Here is a 22,500-nt window from a genome sequence, read left to right as displayed (position 1 = left end):
GCAGTATCAGTACCTCTAGTAGTAGCAGTGCCAGTAGCAGTACCAGTACAAGTACCAGTTGCAGTACCAGTTGCAGTACCAGTACCAATAGCAGTACCAGTGCAAGTTCCAGTTGCAGAAGCATTACCAGTAGCATTACCAGTACCAGTAGAAGTAGCTGTACCATAGCAGAAATTAGTAGTATTACCAGCACCGGTAGTAGTAGCAGCAGTACCTCTAGTAGTCGCAGTACCAGTACAAGTACCAGTTGCAGGACAAGTACCAGTTGCAGTAGCAGTAGCTCTAGTAGTAGCAGTAGCAGTACAAGTGCCAGTTGCAGTAGCAGTAGCAGTACCAGTTGCAGTACCAGTACCAATAGAAGTACCTCTAGTAGTAGCATTACCAGTAGCCGTACCAGTACAAGTACCAGTTGCAGTACCAGTTCCAGTTGCAGTACCAGTGCCAATAGGAGTAGCAGTTCCTCTAGCAGGAGCAGTACCAGTACAAGTACCTTTCCCCTCCGCTTTCAAAGTGGCTCGGGTCGCACCACTGCTCAAAAAACCTTCACTCGATCCCACTCAAGTAGAAAACTATCGGCCGGTCTCACTCCTCCCATTCCTTTCCAAAACCATAGAGAGGGCGGTCTCTAGACAGGTAACAGAATACCTGTCAAGAAACAACCTTCTCCATACACTTCAATCTGGCTTCAAAAGTGGTCACTCCACCGAAACAGCCCTGTTGTCTGTGACAGAGGCCTTAAAAACTGCTAGAGCTGCTGCCAAATCCTCGGTTTTCATTCTTCTCGACTTATCAGCTGCTTTTGACACTGTCAATCACAGCATACTCCTGTCCTTACTCTCAAGTATGGGCATCTCTGGCAGTGCACTTTCCTGGTTCGAATCTTACCTCACTGGGCGCTCGTTCGGTGGGACATGGCAAGGCCAGCTGTCTGTGCCTCGCAACCTCACCACAGGGGTGCCCCAAGGCTCGGTGCTGGGACCCCTCCTCTTTGCCATATACACCACCTCACTGGGCCCGATCATGCGCTCGCATGGCTTTTCATATCACTGCTATGCGGATGATACTCAACTCTATCTGTCCTTCCCGCCTGATGACCCCACTGTCTCGACGCAGATCTCGGATTGTCTCGCTGACATATCCACATGGATGAAGGATTATCATCTTCAACTAAACATGGCGAAGACGGAACTGCTGGTCTTCCCGGCCAAACAAGGTATTTATCACAAAATTGATATTAAAATTGACTCTCTATCTCTTGTTCCTACCAAGGCTGCAAGGAATCTAGGTGTCATTATTGATGACCAACTGACATTCTCGGACCATGTTGCCGCCGTCTCCCGGTCCTGCCGCTTCGCACTATTCAACATCTGAAAAGTCAGGCCGTACCTGACCCAATATGCCACTCAACTGCTGCTACAAACCTTGGTGATGTCCCGTCTCGACTACTGCAATGCTCTCTTAACAGGCTTGCCGGCCTGTGCGGTTAAAGCCACTGCAGATGATACAGAATGCGGTGGTGCGACTGGTGTTCAACCAGCCAAAGAGGGCACATGTCACTCCGCTGCTCATCGAGCTCCAGTGGTCACCTGTAGCCGCTCGCATCAAGTTCAAGTCTCTTATTCTGGCCTACAGAGTGATTGTTGGGAATGCTCCCACCTACTTAAATGCTCTTGTAAAAGCACATGTTACCCCCCGGATGCTGCGCTCGTCAAATGAGCGTCGCCTGGCTCTGCCGGCTGTACAACCACGGCAATCCAGGCTGTTCTCATTTGTTGTTCCACGTTGGTGGAACGAGCTGCCAAAAATGACCAGAGCAGGGAGCTCCCTCTGTCTTTAAGAAGCACTTGAAGACCCAGCTCTTCAGAGAGTACCTCCTCGCCTAACTTACAATTACTTAGCACTACCGAGCAGTATTTATTGTTACACTAATGTCTCTGTCGCAATGTAGCTTGAATGTTATTCTCTCTTGTAAGTCGCTTTGGATAAAAGCGTCTGCTAAATGACTAAATGTAAATGTAAATGTAGAAGTAGCAGTACCTCCAGTAGTAGCAGTAGCAGTTGCAGTAGCTGTACCAGTACATGTAGCAGTACCAGTACCAGTACCAGTAGCAGAAGTAGTACCAGTACAAGTACCGGTTGCAGTACCAGTAGGAGTATCAGTACCAGTACAAATACCAGTTGCAGTACCAGTACCAGTACAAATACCAGTTGCAGTACCAGTACCAGTTCTAGTAGCAGTACCAGTGGCAGTAGCAGTAGCAGTGGCAGTGGCCGTAGCCTCACCTCGTACTCCTCCTTGAAGCCGTAGCCCTCGGAGCACTTCATCTGGGTGATGTGCTGCAGGAGGTCCGCCACCCGGATGGCCGGGTGGAGCTGGCCGGTCTGGTACGGCACCGGCTCCCGCTCCGCCTCCCGCTGCTTGTAGTGGGACTGGACCAGGCTGCTGGTGTCACTGGTCACCGTGTCGTCTGGAAGCGCAGGGAGAGCGACGGGCGGGTGGTGAGACGGGCGCACAGAGAGATGAGACAGGAGACAGAGAGGAAGGACAGCGGATGGTGTGACCATGCTAATGCCAGGACATGATGCGACGAGCACGGAAGACTCACAACACGCAGCACGGTGGACGCAGCGCCCCCTACAGCTCCCACTGAGGACACTCTGGTGAATATGAAGCTTGTCCGACTCAATGATTATTTAAAACTCAAAAGTAAATCAGAGGGATGGTGTTAGCTTGCTGTTAGCCTCCACGCTGGTTTCCTGTTGGCCCGGTAGCAGGATGGATAGCTTGTGGCTAGTGCTAACAGGAAGGATTGGTCCGGATCGGCGGTTGCCATGACAATGAAGACAGGGACGGCAGAGAGAAGATGGTGCCCGGTGTTGTTGGGTTTCCATGGTTAAGTTCCATGATACTTAGCTAGCTACAGCGGTTTCGACCTTTGACCTCGGCTCCCTCCTCTACCTCTCCATCCTCACACTCTCTCTATCGCAGCAGCTGTGACATGATGGGACAACAAAACGAGCGCCATGGCAACGGCAGCAGCCAATCAGAGAGAACAGCTCAACTCTGATTGGCTGGAAATGGAGGAACAGGAAGTGATGTGTGTGTGTGTGTGTGTGTGTGGGGGGAGGGGGGGGGGTGGTGGGAGGAGTCCATGCAGAATGAAAGGAAGAGGAGGAGGAGAACATCCCCACAACACCCCCCCCCCGACCAGCGCTAATTAGCCACTTACCATTAATGGGAACTTTACACAGAGAGAGAGACAGGAGAAAGAGAGACAGGAGAGAGAGAGAGAGAGAGACAGCATGAGCATCAACACACACACCCCTAACACTAACACATAGCGGCTAACAACTAGCATAGCCTAGTCTGTCTGGAAATATTATACTGAACAGAATCTAAAAGGTGGAGATTCAGGAGGATAACTAGTCTTTCCAGGACAACTAGAGAATAGAGACTAGAGACTAGAAACTAGAAACTAGAGACTAGAAACTAGAAACTAGAGACTAGAAACTAGAAACTAGAGACTAGAAACTAGAGAATAGAGAATAGAGAATAGACTAGAAACTACAAACTAAAAACTACAAACTAGAGACTAGAAACTAGAGAATAGAGACTAGAAACTAGAGAATAAGAATAGAGACTAGGAAATAGAGAATAAGAATAGAGAGTAGAAACTAGAGTAAAGAGACTAGATTAAAGAGAACAGAGACTAGAAACTAGATAATAGAGACTAGAAACTAGAAACTAGAGTAAAGAGACTAGAAACTAGAGTTAAGAGAATAGAGACTAGAGACTAGATACTAGAGACTAGAAACTAGAAACTAGAGAATAGAGACTTGGAAATATAGACTAGAAACTACACACTAGAGTATAGAGACTAGAGAATAGAGACTAGACACTATAGACCAGAGAATAGAGAATAGAGACTAGAAACTAGTGACTAGAGAATAGAGACTAGAGACTGGTGAGTAAAGAATAGAAACTAGTCATTAGAGACTATTGACTACAGAGTAGTGACTAGAGAATAGAGACTAATGGCAATATAATAGAGAATAGAGACTATTGACTAGAGACAAATGACTAGAGACTAGTGACTACTGACTAGAGAATATAAACTAGTGACGAGACATGAGACTAGAGAATAGAGAATATAGACTAGAAACTAGAGACTAGAGACTAGAGACTAGAGAATATAGACTAGAGAAGAGAGACAAGAGACTCGTGACTAGTGGCTAAAGAATTGAGACTGGAGAATAGACACTAGTGACTAGAGACTAGTGAGTAGAAAGTAGAGACTAGTGACTAGAAAATAGTGACTAGTGAGTAGAGACTAGAGACTAGTGAGTTGTGACAATGGACTAGAGACTAAAGACTAGAGACTAATGACTAGAGAATAAAGACTAGTGACTTGAGATGAGAGAATAGAGACAAGTTACTAGTGACTAGTGAATAGTGAATATAAACTAGTTAATAGAAACTATTGACTTGAGACTAGAGACTATTGACAAGGGACGAGTGAATGGAGACTAGAGACAAGAGACAAGTGAATAAATAATAGAGACTAGAGACAAGAGACTAGTGACTAGTGACAAGTGAATATAAACTAGTGAATAGAGACTATTGACTAGAGACTAGTGAATAGAGACTAGTGAGAAGAGACTAGTGACTAGAGAATATGGACTAGAGAATAGTGACTAGTGAATAGAGACTAGAGACTAGAGACTAGAGACTAGAGAATAGTGACTAGTGAATAGAGACAAGAGACTAGTGACTAGTGACTAAGGACTACAGACTCGAGACTAGAGAATGGTGACTAGAGACTCGAGACTAGTGAATAGATGAGAGACAAGAAACTAGTGACTAAAGACTAGATATGAGAGAATAGTGACTAGAGACTAGAGACTAATGGCTAGTGAATAGAGACCAGAGACTATTGACTAGAGAATAGTGACTAGAGACTAGTGATTAGAGACTAGAGACTCGAGACTAGTGATTAGAGACTAGTGAATAGACTACAGACAAGAGACTAGTGACTAAAGACTAGTTACTCGAGACTAGAGAATGGTGACTAGAGACTCGAGACTAGTGAATAGAGACTAGAGACTAGTGATTAGAGACTAGACACTAGTGATTAGAGACTAGAGAATAGAGACTAGTGACTCGAGACTAGAGAATGGTGACTAGAGATTCAAGACTAGTGAATAGATAAGAGACAAGAAACTAGTGTCTAGTGACTAAAGACTAGAGACTAGTGATGAGACAATAGTGGCTAGAGACTAGAGACCAGTGACTAGAGATTAGTGAATAGACCAGAGACAAGAGACTAGACACTCAAGACTAGTGACTAGAGACTAGTGAATAGACTACAGACAAGAGACTAGTGAATAGTGACTAGAGATGAGAGACTAGAGACCAAGCACAAGAGACTAGAGATGAGAGACTTGTGACTAGAGACTAGACACTAGTGAATACTGACTAGAGACTAGAGACTAGTGAATAGTGACTAGAGATGAGAGACTAGTGACAAGACACTAGTGAATAGTGACTAGAGACTAGGGACTAGCACTCTAACTAACTCTCACCAGAAGCTACTGTTTAGCATGTTAGCCTAGCATAGTTCGCACCAGCTGTCAACATGAGAGGAGTGGAGTCTGGATAGTTTAAACCACCCTTCAATGTTGACAAACTGCTAATGGAGAAGCTAATGGAGCTACATCTGATTGCTAGCACAAGCTTAAGGTTATAAACACAAACTGGAGGGGGAGAAATACAGGAAGTACTTGTGGCTGAACAGAACAGGAAATGTATTTAAATGATTGTTGTTTATCTATCAGCCAATCAGGAAGCAGGAGCAGCCCCTGTGATGCTATGTAGCAACAGTTAGCCTGCTAGCTGTAGCTTAGCATCTCTGCTTGCTAACTAGTTTCACAGCTAGCACGTGGTTTGTTTGTTGTTTGTTTTGGATTGTTTTCCTCCCCCCCAGTGGCCGTGTGGTGTCCATGCAGAGGTCGGAGGTCACGGACAGATGTGACGTCACACGACACGCAAAATGTTGTGACGCTCGCACGACCAAACAAACAGAAACCAGACAGGAAGTAGAAAATAAAGCTACAAAATAAAATAAAATAACATTTTAACGGTCCTCATAACGAGCAAGCAGGATGGATGGAAGCCAGAACCTCTCCTCCTCTTCATCTCTCTCTCTCTCTCTTTCTCCTTCTCTCTCTCTCTTAATTTCTTTCCCTCTATACTGCTCTGATGAAAGCTTTAGCAGGCTAACGCTAGCGCTAATGAGGTTAGCGACGTTCTGTGCATGAGAAACTCACCGAGGATTGCAGTGGGTACGAAGGGATCTGAGAGAGAGACAGGCAGAGAGACAAGTAGAGGGACAGACAGACAGACAGAAAGACAGGTAGAGAGACAGACATGCAGGGAGACAGACAGGTAGAGAGACAGACAGGCAGAGAGACAGACAGGCAGTGAGACAGAGGCAGTGAGACAAGTAGAGAGACAGACAGGTAAGAAAAATAGAGAAAAAAAGGCAGAAAGGTCAGTGATCAGTGCACAGTGCCCCCGTCTGAGAGGTCAGAGGTCACAGGAGTGATCATATGGTACATTGTGCGGGTGTGGTATGTGTCGTGTGTGTAGTGCACGGAGTGCATGTGTGAAGTGTGCAAAGTGTGTGTAGTGTGTGCACCTGTAGTGTGTAGTGTGTGAAGTGTGTGTAGTGTGAATTGTGTAGTGTGTCTGTATAGTGTGTGTGTGTAGTGTGTGTGTCGTGTGTAGTGTATGTAGTGTGCAGTGTGTGAGAAGTGCGTGTGGTGTGTAGTGTGTGTGTGTAGTGTGTAGTGTGTACCTTGGTAGTAGCAGTTTGGTAGAGTTGTACTGATGGTGTTTGTCTTCAGAGTGAAGGACGATGGAGACGAGACAGCTGAAAAACAGACAGACAGATAGACAGACGGACAGGTAGACAGGTAGACTGTTGACACTGACATAACATAGTGTTCTTCTAACAAAGTGTCCTCCTAACATCGTGTCCTCATAACATAAAGTTCTCCTAAAATAGTGTCCTCATAACATAAAGTTCTTCTAACATGGTGTCCTCAGAACATAAAGTCCTCCTAACATAGTCTCCTCCTAACATAGTGTCCTCATAACATAAAGTTCTTCTAACATAGTGTCCTCATAACATAAAGTTCTCCAAACATAGTGTCCTCAGAACATAAAGTCCTCCTAACATAGTGTCCTCAGAACATAAAGTCCTCCTAACATAGTCTCCTCCCAACATAGTGTCCTCATAACATACAGTAGAGTCCTCCTTACATAGTGTCCTCCTAACATGGTGTCCTCCTAACATGGTGTCCTCCTAACATAGTGTCCTCATAACATAAAGTCCTCCTAACATAGTGTCCTCCTAACATGGTGTCCTCCTAACATAGTGTCCTCCTCACATAGTGTCCTCATAACATAAAGTTCTTCTAACATAGTGTCCTCATAACGTAGAGTCCTCTGAACATAGAGTTCACGTAATGTAGAGTCCTCATAACGTAGAGTCCTCCTAACATAGTGTCCTCATAAAATAAAGTCCTCCTAACATAGTGTCCTCCTCACAAGGTGTCCTCATAACATAAAGTTCTTCTAACATAGTGTCCTCATAACGTAGAGTCCTCTGAACGTAGACTTCACGTAATGTAGAGTCCTCATAATGTAGAGTCCTCCTAACGTGGTGCCCTCATAATGTAGAGTCCTCATAACGTAGAGTCCTTCTAATGTAGTGTCCTCTTAATACGGTGTCCTCCAAACATTGTGTCCTCATAAGGTAGAGTCCTCATAAAGTAGAGTCCTACTAACATGGTTTCCTCATAACGTAGTCCTCCGAACGTGGTGTACTCATAACATAGTGTCTTCCTCATGGAGTCATCCTAATGTGTTGCCCTCATAACGTAGAGTCCTCCTAACGTAGAGTCCTCATAATGTAGAGCTCTCATAATGTAGAGCTCTCATAAACTAGAGTCCTCCTAACGTAGAGTCCTCATAACGTAGAGCTCTCATAATGTTGAGCTCTCATAACAAAGTCCTCATAATGTAGAGCTCTCATAACGTAGAGTGCTCATAACATTGTGTGCATGTGTTAGTATGTGTGTGTGTGTGTGTGTGTGTGTGTGTGTGTGTGTGTGTGCGCGTCTTACTGTGTGTGTGTGTGTAGGACACGGCGTCCTGGCAGCTGGTTCCGTGCTCCGTGAAGCTCTTGTCCACCATGACGGTCATTTCCTGTCTGGTGCTGGACAGCGTCTCCTTCCGCTTCTTAGCCAGCTTCCTGCAGTGAGACACGTGGGCGGACAGACAGGTAGAGAGAGAGTCCCACGGGTTAGAGTCATTTTTATTTTAGTTGGAAGACTCCAGGTCCAGGTCCAGGTGCAGGTCCAGGTCTGCCACACTGAGGACGTCCTGGAGACACTCCCTCTGTTAGCTCCATGCTAAGCTACAGGAGATCTTGAGCGTTTTCACACCATGAACCACCGACCTGATGGTTTCCCCCTATGGACCTCAAGACCTCCTGACCTCAAGGACCCCTACAGACCTGCAGACCTCCTGACCTCAAGGACCCCTACAGACCTGCAGACCTCCAGGTCCGAAAACCACGTCATTACGTCACTGCATATATAGATATGTATTATTAATATATATATATATATTTTTTACTATTATTATTATAATTATTATTATTACTACTATTATTCATATTCAAATTCACATTATTATTGCTATTATTATTATTATTACTATTATTATAATAAGTATTATTATTACTATTATTATTACTACTTTTATTATTATTATTATTATTACTATTATTCATATTCATATTATAATTACTATTATTATTATTATTATTATTACTATTATTATCATTACTTTCTTAATTATTATTACTATTATTCATATTCATATTATAATTACTATTATTATTATTATTATTATTATTACTATTATTATCATTACTTTCTTAATTATTATTATTATTACGGACCAGATTCTACATCCATGAATTCTGCTGAAGCGGTAAAAAAAATGTCAGCCACAATGTTTTGCTTGGGCTTGCTTGTCCCCGCCCCCAGACCCTGTCCCCGCCCCAACCTCTGTCTCCGCCCCCAGCCCCTGTCCCCAGTCTTTGTCCCCGCCCCCGGCCCCTGTCCCCGCCCCCAGTCCCTGTCCCTGCCCTCCTGTCCCTGCCCCAGCCCCTGACATAAGCGGTTCTTGGTTCTAATCCAGCTTTGAAGTGGTGCTGCTCTGGAAACAGTTTTCCGGTTCCAGAGTCGGTTCTTTTGCTGTCGAAAAACCAAGAACTGGTTCCAGATAAGGCACCGGCTCGAACTGGCCCTCAAAATGCCTTGGTGAAAAGGGGGCCTAGGAGCCCTACTGACCTTCAGACTTCCTGACCTACAGACCTCTAGGACCACTATGGACCGCCAGACCTCTCGTCCCCCTACGGACCTCCAGACTTCCTGACCTACAGACCTCTAGGACCACTATGGACCGCCAGACCGATGGACCTCCAGACCTCCTGGCCTCCAGACCTCCTGACCTCTAGGACCGCTACTGACCTCCAGACCTCCTGACCTATAGAACCCCTATGGACCTCCTGACCATTCGGACCCCTACAGACTACCAAACCTACAGACCTCCAGACCTCCTGACCTCTAGGACCCCTAGAGCAATTGCCCAGAATTTGAAATCAGTTTGTTTAGGAATGTTGTTAGATTACTTCCTGAGTTTAGCGCATTGTTTATATTTCACATTCTCGGAGATTCATACGAAGCTTCCCAGTCATGGAGGACCCCGAGACTACCTGAGCTGCCCGGCCAGGTGCCTGACTGAGATTACACAAACACAAATGAAATATAACGGGGAAGCCGGGGCGTAAAATAAGGCAAAGGTTCTAGGAGGCTTTCAGGACGCTGACCCTTCCACCTCTGGTGTGGCCCAGGGTTCAGGCTCCAAAGCCCTAGGACTTAGACCAGGACATGGACCGGGAGATGGACCAGGACATTGACCAGGATGTGGACCAGGATCTATCTATCCATCCCTCCATCTATCAGTAACCAGAGGGTTCCTGGTTGGATCCCCAGCTCTTGGCTGCTGGTAATGTGCTCAGGTGTCCTTGAGCAAGACACTGAACCCCAAGCTGCTGTGGTTGAGCAGGTGCCACCACCACTGAAGTGTGAACGGGAGGTATGTTCTGTAAAGAGCTTCGAATAGAAAGTACTTTATAAATGTATAAATCCATTTACTGTCTTTCTAAGAACAGGATGTATATTCAATCCCTCCCTCTCTTCCTTGCTTTTTCACTCTGTTCTCTCCATCCTTTGGTTGCCCAAGGTCAGTCTTCATCTCTCTACCTCCATCTCTCTCTCTCTCTCTCTCTCTCTCTCTCTCTCTCTCTCTCTCTCTGAGTGACTCTTGCCAGAGGCTTGTTGTGTTGATGCATGCATATGGTGAGTAATGCACTGTCTGCCTACACACACACACACACACACACACACACACACACACACACACACACACACACACACACACACACACACACACACACACACACACACACAGTGTCTCGTCTCGGTCTCTGATTTATCGATCTCTCTATCTTTAGACAAAACAGCTAAACTGTGGAAAAACTCTTTCCATCCTCCCTGTCTGTCTGTCTGTCCGTCTGTATGTCTGTCTGTCTGGATGATGAACGTTCACCTCCTTCAGAGGACCCTTTCATCCCTGAGGAGCTTCTAATCTGCACAGACGTGTAATTCCAGATCAATAATCTGAGACCAGATCAATAATTAATTGATCAATAAAGATTGAAAATAGGAGGAGGAGCCATCTGAATCGACCCAAAACTAAAACTGTTTAATGTTTACTCATTTCCATGAAATGTATATTTTTAAGCTTTTTCCTCCATGACGGACCAAAAAGAAACACAAGAAAAAAACATAGGAATATAATAAATGTAATAAACATAATAAACATAATAAATATAAATAAATATAATAAAAATAATAAAAATAATAAATATAATGAACATAATAAATGTAATACATATAATAAATATAATACACATAATACATATAATAAATATAATAAAAGTAATGAATATAATAACTATAATAAATATAATAAACATAATGAATAAAATAACTATAATAAATATAATAAACATAATGAATATAATAACTATAATAAATATAATAAACATAATGAATATAATAACTATAATAAATATAATAAACAAAATGAATATAATAAACGTGGTTCTGCAGCTGAAGCTTGGAGCTTCAGAGATGAGACGTTATTTTTATTTGTATTTTTATTCTTATTTTTAGATGCTGAATTTGGTTTGAACATTTGTGTGAATGTTGGATGAGCACTTAAAGATCCACTCTCACACACACACACACACACACACACACACACACACACACACACACACACACACACACACACACACACACACACGACTTTCAGAGCAAATATATGTTCCATTTCAATTTCCACTCTGAATAAAAACATCCATTTCTCCGATTGCTCACGCACACACACACACACACACACACACACACACACAGAAACACACACACACACACACGCACGCACGCACGCACACACACACACACACACACACACACACACACACACACACACACACACACACACACACACACACACTTTAACCCTGACCTGAAAATGGAGATGAAAAAAAATATTAAAAAGTAAAGTAAAGTGAAAACAACCTTTTAAACAAACATCGAAATAAAAGCTTTGGATTGTGAGACGACAGAGGGAGAGGGGTGGAGGAGAGGAGGGGTGGAGGAGGGGGGCGTGCAGGGGAGATGGAGGAGGAATGGAGTGGGGGAGGAGTGGAGGGGCAGAGGGATGGAGTGGAGGAGCCCCGGGCTCTTTCAGAAAGCCCACTAATGGCTTTCCAGCTGTCTGTCTCTCTATCTGTCTGTCTCTCTGCCTGTCTGTCTCTCTACCCGTCTCTCTGAGTCTGATGAACACCATTTACTAAGCAATTATTGAAAACAGTTATATTACAATCAATACATTTCAACACACAAACTGTGTATGAGCCTGCGGTTTCCATGGAGACAGAGACATGTCAACACAACAACCACTTTAAACACAGTATCACCTTTACACCGTTACCTTTCAACACACACACACTGTGTTGTGTGTGTGTGTGTGTGTGTGTGTGTGTGTGTGTGTGTGTGCTTCCTGCCCAGCTTCCTGCCCTCTGCTGTGACCCCTGACCTCACAGCTAGCGATGAAAAGATTCACTTTCCTCAGAGGATGAAAAGAGAGAAAACACCAAAACACACACACACACACACACACACACACACACACACACACACACACACACACACACACACACACACACACAATCAGATGTTTACTGCAGATACAGTATAGAGTCCAAAACTGTCTGTCTGCTCTCCTCTCTGTCTGTCTGTCCTCCTGTCTGTCTGTCTGTCCTCCTGTCTATCAAGCTAGCAGCCTGTTAGCATGCAGGCTAAGGTGGGGATCAGGGGTCGGGTGGAGCAGGTTACTTACAAGTAGTAAGTGTAGGAGTGATAAGTTCTTCGTCTGAGTGGAGGGGTGCAGGACAGAAGGAGGGATGGAATGAAGGGAAGAAAGAAAAGAGGAAAAACAGATTAATGTCTGAGAGAAAAGAAAGAAGGATGAAGCAAATAACCAAACATGGAAGCAGAGTGACGCGTTACCGTGGAAACAGCACTTTACATGCTAGGTGGGAGGGGTTTCTGATTGGTTAGATTGATGCGGGGGGGGGGGGGGGGGGGCATCTAGTCCGTGCCGATCCTGTCTGAGGGTCAGGGGGCGGAGCCTGTGGGGGAGGGACACGCCCCCTATCCCGACCGAGCGGAAACCATCAAACTTAAAGCAGCGGATCAGCTAGCGGCCACTCGGCGCTGCTTCAGCAAACTGGGTGGAAGTGAATGGAAAAATGAAATCCTTCGTTTATAAACTGAGTTCCATAACAGGATATTGACACTTGAGAAATCAAAGTAACGGAGGGAACCAACCAATGAACTATTAAATCTCAATCCATCAAACACAAGATACATCTAGTTTTAAAACTTTAAAATATTTAACTGATACTCCAAAAGAGGTGATGGAGATCAGAACCAGTTCTGGATGAATCGGACCTGGAATGCGATCGGATCTTCATGATAGTCCTAAAAATTGATGAAGAAAACCACAAACAAGGGAGGAGCCTGTGTGGCCCCGCCCTCTTTTGAAAACATCTGGTCTTCACGATCAGAAGTAACCTGATGACCTGGAGGGAACCCATCGCCGTGGTTACTCTCCCAGGAGCAAGCTCTCTAGGACCAAGGTGTAAAACAGGTCACGAGGAACCCGGAGGAACCGCCAAGGACCTGCGGAGCTCTGTAGTAGGACAGTGCTCTCCAGAACAAGATGGCTGCCATCAACTTTCTGATGGAGACTCGGATGAGCCAGAAGGTTCTTTGGAGTCCGAAATAAAACCTTTCATAATTGTATTTGGAGAAACACAGAAACTGCTGCAGAACATGAGAAGCTCATCCCAATGTGTTGAGCTGGAGGAAGCATCATGGTCTGGTCCTACAGGTGGATGGTTCCAGCAGGTTCTACAGGGTGGTGGTCCTGCAGCTGGATGGTTCCATCAGTCCTACACCCTGTAGAATAAGGTTCCAGCAGGTTCTACAGGGTGGTGGTCCTGTAGCTGGATGGCTCCAGCAGGTTCTACAGGGTGGTGGTCCTGCAGCTGGATGGCTCCAGCAGGTTCTACAGGGTGGTGGTCCTGCAGCTGGATGGTTCCAGCAAGTTCTACAGGGTGGTGGTCCTGCAGCTGGATGGCTCCAGCGGGTTCTACAGCAGGGGTCGGGAACCTTTTTGGCTGGGAGAGCCATAAAAGCCAAATATTTCTAAATGTATTTCCTTGTGATCCATATAATATTTAATAAAATTGAATGCAACCTAAAGCGTGCATTTTTAACATATAACACATCTCTCAGTACTTCAAAAAGCGCTATATATAATAAATGTCTCTTTATTCTTCTTAATAATATTGTTGTTATACTGTAGCTAACCAATAATAAATGAAATACTTTTTACCATTGATGCGACTTGTGGTGCTGCCTGGTTTTGCTGGTGGCCTTGTAGCCTGCTTCATACGTAGTGGGGTTGAGCTTCACGCTGCGTTGAGGCTCCATCAGTTCAACGTGAGCGTAGGTTGCTCTTCATGTTCCTCAGACACCACAAAGACTGCTCACATGCATCTGTAGAGCCAAAAACGCTCCGTACGGCAACACTCCCACGCTGCATTGTGTGCTACGTGACGGGAAGCTCCTTCCGAGTGTTAACAATCAGCTGCTCTTCAGGTTCAAGTTCAGGTTCAAGAGGTTTTTGTCACAGACATAGTTTTATCCATTTCTGTTCACTTGTGCTCAGCTGATTGCTCCGACTGGAGGCAGGGAGTTTTCTTCATGTTTGTCTGTCTTACAGAGGGGATGGTGCGCGGGCTGGTAAGCAGCCCGGCAGTGGAACACCGTTCCTCCTGCGCCCAAGAGGATCGTTATTATCCACAATTATTATAATAATCCTCAGTGATGTATATAATTGCGGCCTGTGTGCCGCATATTGAAATGAACAATAAAACTCTGTGGGCGCACCGCGGCCAGGAAGACTCCGTCTCCCTCCCTGAAGCCTCACCTGTGGCAGAGACTCCCACAAGTGGCGCATGAGGTGCTTGACCACGCCCCTTTGTCCGCCACATTTATATTTAGAATTTTATTTTCAAAATTGTAATTTCTCTTACCTGTTTTACTTGAAAACGACACAGAATAATTATTTATTACTTTGTTAATTGTGATGAAAAAGTTTAGCATCAAAATTGTCTGCGAGCCATATACCGTCATCCAAAGAGCCGTAATTGGCTCGTGAGCCATAGGTTCCCGACCCCTGGGTGGTGGTCTACAGGGTGGTGGTCCTGCAGCTGGATGGCTCCAGCAGGTTCTACAGGGTGGTGGTCTTGCAGCCGGATCGTTCCAGAAGGTTCTACAGGGTGATGGTCCTGCAGCTGGATGGTTCCAGCAGGTTCTACAGGGTGGTGGTCTGGTGCTGGACAAACTGATGGACTGATCTGATCTGATCACGTTTCAGGTCAGACTGATGCAGCAGTTTGGGTTCTGAACATGGAACCAGGAGTGCTAGGAAAGGACAATGCCCCCCCTGTCTCTCTCTCCCTCTCTGTCTCTCTCACCCCACTTCCCTAACCCTCTCTCTATTTCTTTCTCTAATATTCATCTCCAGAGATCAGTGTGTGTGTGTGTGTGTGTGTGTGTGTGTGTAACAGCAGATTTGCATTAACTCCGCAGGGTGTCATGGGGGGGGGGGGGGTGTCAGTAATATAAAGTGGCCTGGAGCGATTGTGCTCGCGGCCGCTCAGGAAAAAAGGAATAAACGCTCTTTCATCAAAATTTCCTTCTTATCTTCACTGCTCGCAGAACATATAAGCCCTGTATGTGTGTGTGTGTGTGTGTGTGTGTGTGTGTGTCTGTGTGTGTGTGTGTGTGTGTGCAGCCTGGGAGCTATGTCTGTTTGATGTTGCAGAATAAAGTCCAGATATAGTTTAATGGTGATTAAACTGCAATCTGCTGCACCATTCATCCTGTGTGTGTTTGTGTACAGTGTGTGATGTGTATGTGTATGTGGGTGTGTGTGTGCATGTGACTGTGTGCGTGTGTGCATAAGTATGCGTCTGTGCGTGTGTGTGTGTGGGTGTGAGTGTGGTGTGTGCGTGTGAGTGGTGTGTGTGTGTGTGTGTGTGTGTATGTATCTGTGTGTGCGTGTGTGTGTGTGTGTGTGAGTGTGGTGTATGTGCGTGTCTGTCTGTATGTGTGTGAGTGGTGTGTGTGTGTACGTGTGTGTGTGGTGTGTGTATGTGTGTGTGTGCGTGCGTGTGTGTGTGTATGTGTGTGTGTGTGTGTGTGTGTGTGTGTGTGTGGTGTGTGTGTCTGTGTGTGTGTGTGTGTGTCTGTGTATGTGTGTGAGCGTTTGTGTGTGTGAGTGTGGTGTGTGTGTGAGTGGTGTGTGTGTGTGTGTGTGTGTGTGTGTGTGTGTGTGTGTGTGTGTGTGTGTGCGTGCGTGTGTGTGTTTGCGTACCGTTTCTTCATCAGCAGGACGACTCCGAGGAAGATGATGATGAAGAGCAGGACTCCAGCGATGACTCCAGCGATCTTCACCGTGTGGTCGCTCTGGGACTCCTGCTCGGGCTCCGGTCGCCTGGTGGCAGCGCCTGGAACAACCAGCCTCAGGTCAGAGCACGACATCCCAGCTTACTCCACCCCACACAGGAGAAGAAGGAGGACATCTCCACCTCCTCCTCCTCCTCCCCACCTTCCCTCGTACAAGCTTTTCCTCTGAACAGACAGACAGACAGACAGACAGACAGACAGACAGACAGACAGACAGACAGACGGACAGACAGACAGACAGTGTCCAGCAGCAGCTTCTCAGATCGCCACCATTAAGCTCATGGTGGTGATTCCGGAGCAGACGGCTGCTCCACCAGTGCCTCCAGACACATAAAGACCCAATAATGAATAAATATACACACATACTGGATACTCACACATACTGTATACTCACACATACTGTATACACACCTACTGTATACACACATACTGTAAAGAGACATACTGTATATACACACATTCTGTATACACACATACTGTATACACACATAAACACATACACACTCAAACATACAGAATAAATATATATATAGGTACTCCTCAATTAACGACTGAGTTCGTTCCCAGAACCAGGTGGTTAAGCAAATTGGTCGATAAGTGAGGACCCACGGTAAGGGGGCGTGGCTGGTACATATAGTATATATAGTGTATATGGTATATATAGTGTATATAGTGTATATAGTTTATATATTGTATATAGTATATGTAGTGTATATGGTGTATATAGTGTATATAGTATATATAGTGTATATGGTGTATATAGTATGTAGTGTATATATAGTGTATATGGTGTATATAGTATATGTAGTGTATAAAGCATATATAGTTTATATAGTATGTATAGGGTACATAGTGTATATAGTATATATATGGTATATAGTGTATATAGTATATATGGTATATATAGTGTATATAGTATATATAGTATTGGTATTGTACGCACTGTACAATACAGTACAGTACAATACAGTACCTGTATATATATATTTGTGTGTGTGTGTGTGTGTGTGTGTGTGTGTGTGTGTGTGTGTTTGTGTGTGTGTATGTGTGTTTGTGTGTGTGTGTGTGTCTTCTCCAAGGTCACACTCTGCTCTCGGCTAGCCGCTCTGCTCGGGTATTGATTGAACTGGTCTGCTGGGAGACTTTAAAAGTGTTCACACACACACACACACACACACACACACACACACACACACACACACACACACACACACACACACACACACACACACTTAACAGACCCCCAGAGGCAGACAGAAAAACTGCATTGTGTTTTTTACGATTTAAAGACTCTCGAAACAGCTTTAAAAGGACAATTTCTAACTCTCCATCTGTGTGTGTGTTAATGTGTGTGTGTGCGTGTGTTTAGAGTTGTGTGTTACTTTGTGTGTGTGTGTGTTTAGAGTGTGTGTGTGTGTGTGTGTCTGTGTGTGTGTGTTTAGTGTGTGTGTATTTAGTGTGTGTTTGTGTGTGTGTGTGTGTATGTGTGTTTAGTGTGAGTTTGTGTGCGTGTGTCTGTGTGTGTGTGTTTAGTGTGTGTGTGTATTTAGTGTGTGTGTTTGTGTGTGTGTGTGTGTGTGCGTGTGTGTGTGTTTAGTGTGTGTGTGTCTGACCTGGCATCTGTCTGTTTCCAGAAGGAGCAGCAACACGGACGTACGGCGTGGTGAGCTGGGTTATTATAGCAGCTAGACAGGCAGACAGACAGAAAGGCAGACAGACAGACAGGCAGACAGACAGACAGGCAGGCAAACAGACATGCAGACGGACATGCAGAAAGACAGGTAAACAACAAACATGCAGATTGACAAGCAGGCAGAGAGACATGCAGACAGACAGGTAGACAGACAGAGAGAGAGAGAGAGGCAGTTATATTGTCGTAGGAAGTAAATATTAGTAACATGAGAATATTGAATCATTATTTTCTCATTAGTTGAAAGACTGCCAAGATTATGAGACACTTGATATCTGATCATAATGACATCATAATCAGACTATAATCAGATCATAATCAGATTACTGACTAATGATGATGTCATGATGGTTTATCTCAAATTAAGCATCTTGACGTGTGGGTTATTAACTAATATTTACAATGAGCTAATTAACCCTGAACACCTGACGGCCAGCCTCATCACGACACACCAATCTGTTACCATGGAGACCAGCAGAGAGAGCGAGAGAGCGGGAGAGACCTGCCTGGACGAGGGGGTTATTCAGACAGTAGTAATGGACTCGAACCGAGCAGGATCAGACATTAGTGATGGAACAGAGGTGACCTTTGACCCCTGACCTCCAGGGTCAAACTCTGGTAATCCATCATCTTCAACAGACAGTGACAGCGTTGGTAGAGTCAGGACGTCCTGCCTGCTCCACTCTTTAAGGTCCTCGCTTTAGAGCTTGAAGTGATGAAAGTGTCTGTGTGTTTGCATACGTGTGTGTGTGTGTGTGTCTGTGTGTTTGCATACGTGTGTGTGTGTGTGTGTGTTTGCATACGTGTGTGTGTGTGTTTGCATACGTGTGTGTGTGTGTTTGCATACGTGTGTGTGTGTGTTTGCATATGTGTGTGTGTGTGTGTCTGTGTGTGTATGCGTGCGTGCGTGTGTGTGTGCGTGCGTATGTGTGTGTATGCGTGTGTTTTATTTGTGTGTCTGTGTGTGTGTTTGTGTGTGAGTGTATGCGGGTGTCAGGAGTTTAGAGATGGACAGCTGGGAGATCTAATCCAAAACTAGTCGATAGCGATTCACTGGAGACTGGAGTTTGTGTGTGTGTGTGCGTGCGTGTGTGTGTGTGTGTGTGTGTGTGTGTGTGTGAGGGAGTGTTTGTGTGTTTAAAGTGTGTGTTTGCGTGTGTGTGTGTGTGATAACATTCAGCTGGTTGACATTCACATCAGCTCCCACAAGTGATATCTCAGCAGCAAAGCATCTTGGGTAGTTTGACAGGCAGCCAGCGCCTCCTGTGATCCGATTGGCCGCTGCAGTTCAACTAACAGGTGGCAGAGCCAATCAGCCTCCAGCACCGACACAGCCAGCCCAGAGCTCCCATAAAGACTGTGTGTGTGTGTGTGTGTGTGTGTGTGTGTGTGTGTGTGTGTGTGTGTGTGTGTGTGTGTGTGTGTGTGTGTGTGTGTGTGTGTGTGTGTGCCACTAAGTGCGACACTGCGTGGGAGATTAGCTTATTTAGCCTCAGCGGCTAAACTACTCCCTAGGAAGCCATAGGACAGCTATTAGCCGAGTGCCGTGCCCCATAGAAACCTATAGGACACTGGAGGAGGAGGAGGAGGTGGAGGAGGTGGAGGAGGTGGATGTCAGGATCCTATGTTTGTTAAAGGTTATTCTGTCCCTTGTTGTTATCAGTCCCTCCCTAGTTTATGTAGTCTTGTGTTCTACCTGATACCTCTCTCTCTCTAGCTCCCTCTGTCTCTCTCTCTCTCGAGCTCCCTGTCTCTCTCTTCCTAGCTCCCTCTGTCTCTCTCTCTCTCTCTAGCTCCCTCTGTCTCTCTGGCTCCCTGTCTCTCTCTCTCTCTCTAGCTCCCTCTGTCTCTCTGGCTCCCTGTCTCTCTCTCGCTCTCTAGCTCCCTCTGTCTCTCTCTCGCTCCCTCTGTCTCTCTCTCTCTAGCTCCCTCTATCTCTCTCTTGCTCCCTTCCTCTGTCTCTCTCTCTGTAGCCCCCTCTGTCTCTCTCTCTCCAGCTCCCTCTGTCGCTCTCTCTCTAGCTCCCTCTGTCTCTGTCTCTCTAGCTCCCTCTGTCTCTCTCTTGCTCCCTTCCTCTGTCTCTCTCTCTGTAGCCCCCTCTGTCTCTCTCTCTCCAGCTCCCTCTGTCGCTCTCTCTCTAGCTCCCTCTGTCTCTGTCTCTCTAGCTCCCTCTGTCTCTCTCTCTCTCTCTCTCGCTCCCTCTGTCTCTCTCTCTCTCTCGCTCCCTCTGTCTCTCTCTCTCTCTCGCTCCCTCTGTCTCTGTCTCTCTCGCTCCCTCTATCCCTGTGTTGATTCTCTGCCTGATTTTCCAGACCCTGACTCTCTGCCTGTTTTCCTGGACATGATTCTCTGCCTGATTTCCTCAACCCTGATTTTCTGCCTGTTTCTCGCCCCCAATTCTCTGCCTGATTTCCTGGACCCTAATTCTCTGCCTGTTTCTGGACCCTGATTTTCTGCCTGTTTTCCTGGACCCTGATTCTCTGCCTTTTTCTGACACTGATTCTCTGCCTGATTTCCTGGACCCTGATTTCTTGCCTGTTTATGGACCCTGATTTTCTGCCTGTTTCTCGACCCTACTTCTCTGCCTGTTTTCCTAAACCCTGATTCTCTGCCTGCTTTCCTGGACCCCAATTCTCTGCCTGATTTCCTGGACCCTAATTCTCTGCCTGCTTCTGGACCCTGATTCTCTGCCGGTTTTCCTGGACCCTGATTCTCTACCTGTTTTTCTTGACCCTGATTTTCTGCCTGCTTCCCTGGACCCCGATTCTCTGCCTGATTTCCTGGACCCTGATTCTTTGCTCATATATTTTCCTTCAATGACTGTTCTCCTTGTTTTGACCCATGCCTGTTCTTCAAGAAACCTTCTCCTCTTCCTCCTCCTCCTCTCCTCCCTCTCCTCCTCCTTCTCTTGCTCCTCCTCCTCCTCTCCTTCTCCCTCTACTCCTCCTCCTCCTCCTCCTCTCCTCCTCCCTCTATTCCTCATCCTCCTCCTCCTCTCCCTCTACTCCTCTACTCCTCCTCCTCTCCTCCCCCTGAACCTCCGTTGAGGTTCACTGGACAACATAATGGGATGGATGGCCTTCAGCAGCATTTACACGTTAAAGCATCTTTTACACTGGAACTTTATTCACATATTAACGTATTATTACTATGTCTAATGAGACAGCTGCTCACCAAGCAGGGATTGAAAAGTTTCAAGGTAAAATCATTTATGAATTGTAATATTAAATATGTTATTTAGATTTGTACAGTCATGCGTCAAATGTTAAACTGATATGATTCTATGATTATGAAATGATGATGATAATGAGGTGTCAGTAAAATGGAGATTATCTTAACGCCACATTTCACATCCTGGGACTTTGTGATCGCACCATTAGCGGGTCAGCTCACCCACCAGTCGCTGCCCCAGTGCATTGTGGGAATTCTGATCCAGGTGCATTTTGGGGAATTTCTGAGCAAAACTCCCAGGCGTTTACAGTGTTGGTGAACAGGGAGATAAGGTCATGTGACATTTAGATTGAGAGACAGTTTTACCTTTGGTGGCGACTCTGACACAGTCGATCTTAGTTTCCTGAGGGGGTAGAAATGAAAATATGTTCAATAAAAATAACAATAAACGATGATAAGTTGTAAACTCTGCCTAAAATGTAGAGCAGGGGTCTCAAATGACAGGCCCGGGGACCACATCCGGCCTGAGAGACAATCTTATGTGGCCGGCTACATGACTATAACATATTAATGAATATTTCATTTCATTTCAAACAAAAAAATAAATAAAATAGACTTTTTCCCTTGAGGATTCAACAGGCCCCTCGCAGAAGACAACCTGGCCAGTGGCCCCCAGGGTCGTGTAAGTATGAGACCCCTGATGTGAAGGCTTCTAGTAAAGTAACCCTAACACGTCCTCATGTAAGACTCTACTATCCGCCTGCGGTTCCTCACCTGGCCAGGTGGTGTCCTCGGTCTCTCCATCACACAGTTGTACTGAGAGAAGGAGACCTCCCTGTTCCAGCTCCACCTCACACTGGGCTTCCTGACCTCAAGTCAAATTAAGTCCTGAGACTCCCTGGTTCTGTATCCCTAAAGGTAACCTGCTCTGGATCCCTAGGAGGATCTGGTCTGGGTCCTGAGGAGGATTTGGTCTGGGTCCTGAGGAGGGTCTTGTCTGGATCCCGAGGAGGATCTGGTCTGGATCCTGAGGAGGATCTGGTCTGGATCCTGAGGAGGATCTGGTCTGGATCCTGAGGAGGATCTGGTCTGCATCCCTAGGGGGATCTGGTCTGGATCCCTAGGAGGATCTCAGAAACTTAGATCCAGGCCAGATCTACCTTAAAAGCTGGCCTGGCTTCAAAGAAGATTTGGTTTGATCCCTGAAGCAGATCAGACCCAAATCCTGACCATGGATCTGGTAGAACTTCAGTTGGCACAGTGGCCCCAAAACAGGCACCTGTCCTGTGTCCTCCAGTCAGATCTGAACAAGGACCTGCAGACGTCAC

At 45.7% G+C, this 22,500-nt stretch overlaps 1 protein-coding gene across 3 annotated transcripts in view; it reads right to left on the bottom strand.

The window, feature by feature from the left end:
- LOC307244880 (receptor-type tyrosine-protein phosphatase mu-like) overlaps window positions 1–22,500 on the bottom strand; it is a 103,945-nt gene that overhangs the window by 25,065 nt on the left and 56,380 nt on the right. For 2 of the 3 annotated variants that reach the window (XR_013844662.1, XM_080020249.1), the window contains exons 17-22: window positions 21,539–21,575; window positions 16,220–16,352; window positions 8,191–8,318; window positions 6,858–6,932; window positions 6,328–6,354; window positions 2,284–2,468 (exon numbers count right to left, since the gene is read on the bottom strand). Coding sequence is in view for 2 of the 3 variants with exons in the window: in XM_080020249.1 (XP_079876375.1) it covers window positions 2,284–2,468; window positions 6,328–6,354; window positions 6,858–6,932; window positions 8,191–8,318; window positions 16,220–16,352; window positions 21,539–21,575 (585 nt within the window). In the remaining variant the exon portion in view is untranslated. The remainder of the gene's footprint in view (window positions 1–2,283; window positions 2,469–6,327; window positions 6,355–6,857; window positions 6,933–8,190; window positions 8,319–16,219; window positions 16,353–21,538; window positions 21,576–22,500) is intronic. The other variant, XM_080020250.1, reaches the window with a different exon arrangement.

Source organism: Zeus faber, assembly GCF_960531495.2.
Source record: "Zeus faber genome assembly, chromosome: 19".
Classification (NCBI taxonomy): Eukaryota; Metazoa; Chordata; class Actinopteri; order Zeiformes; family Zeidae; genus Zeus; species Zeus faber.
This window is presented reverse-complemented; position numbering and strand designations above follow the sequence as displayed.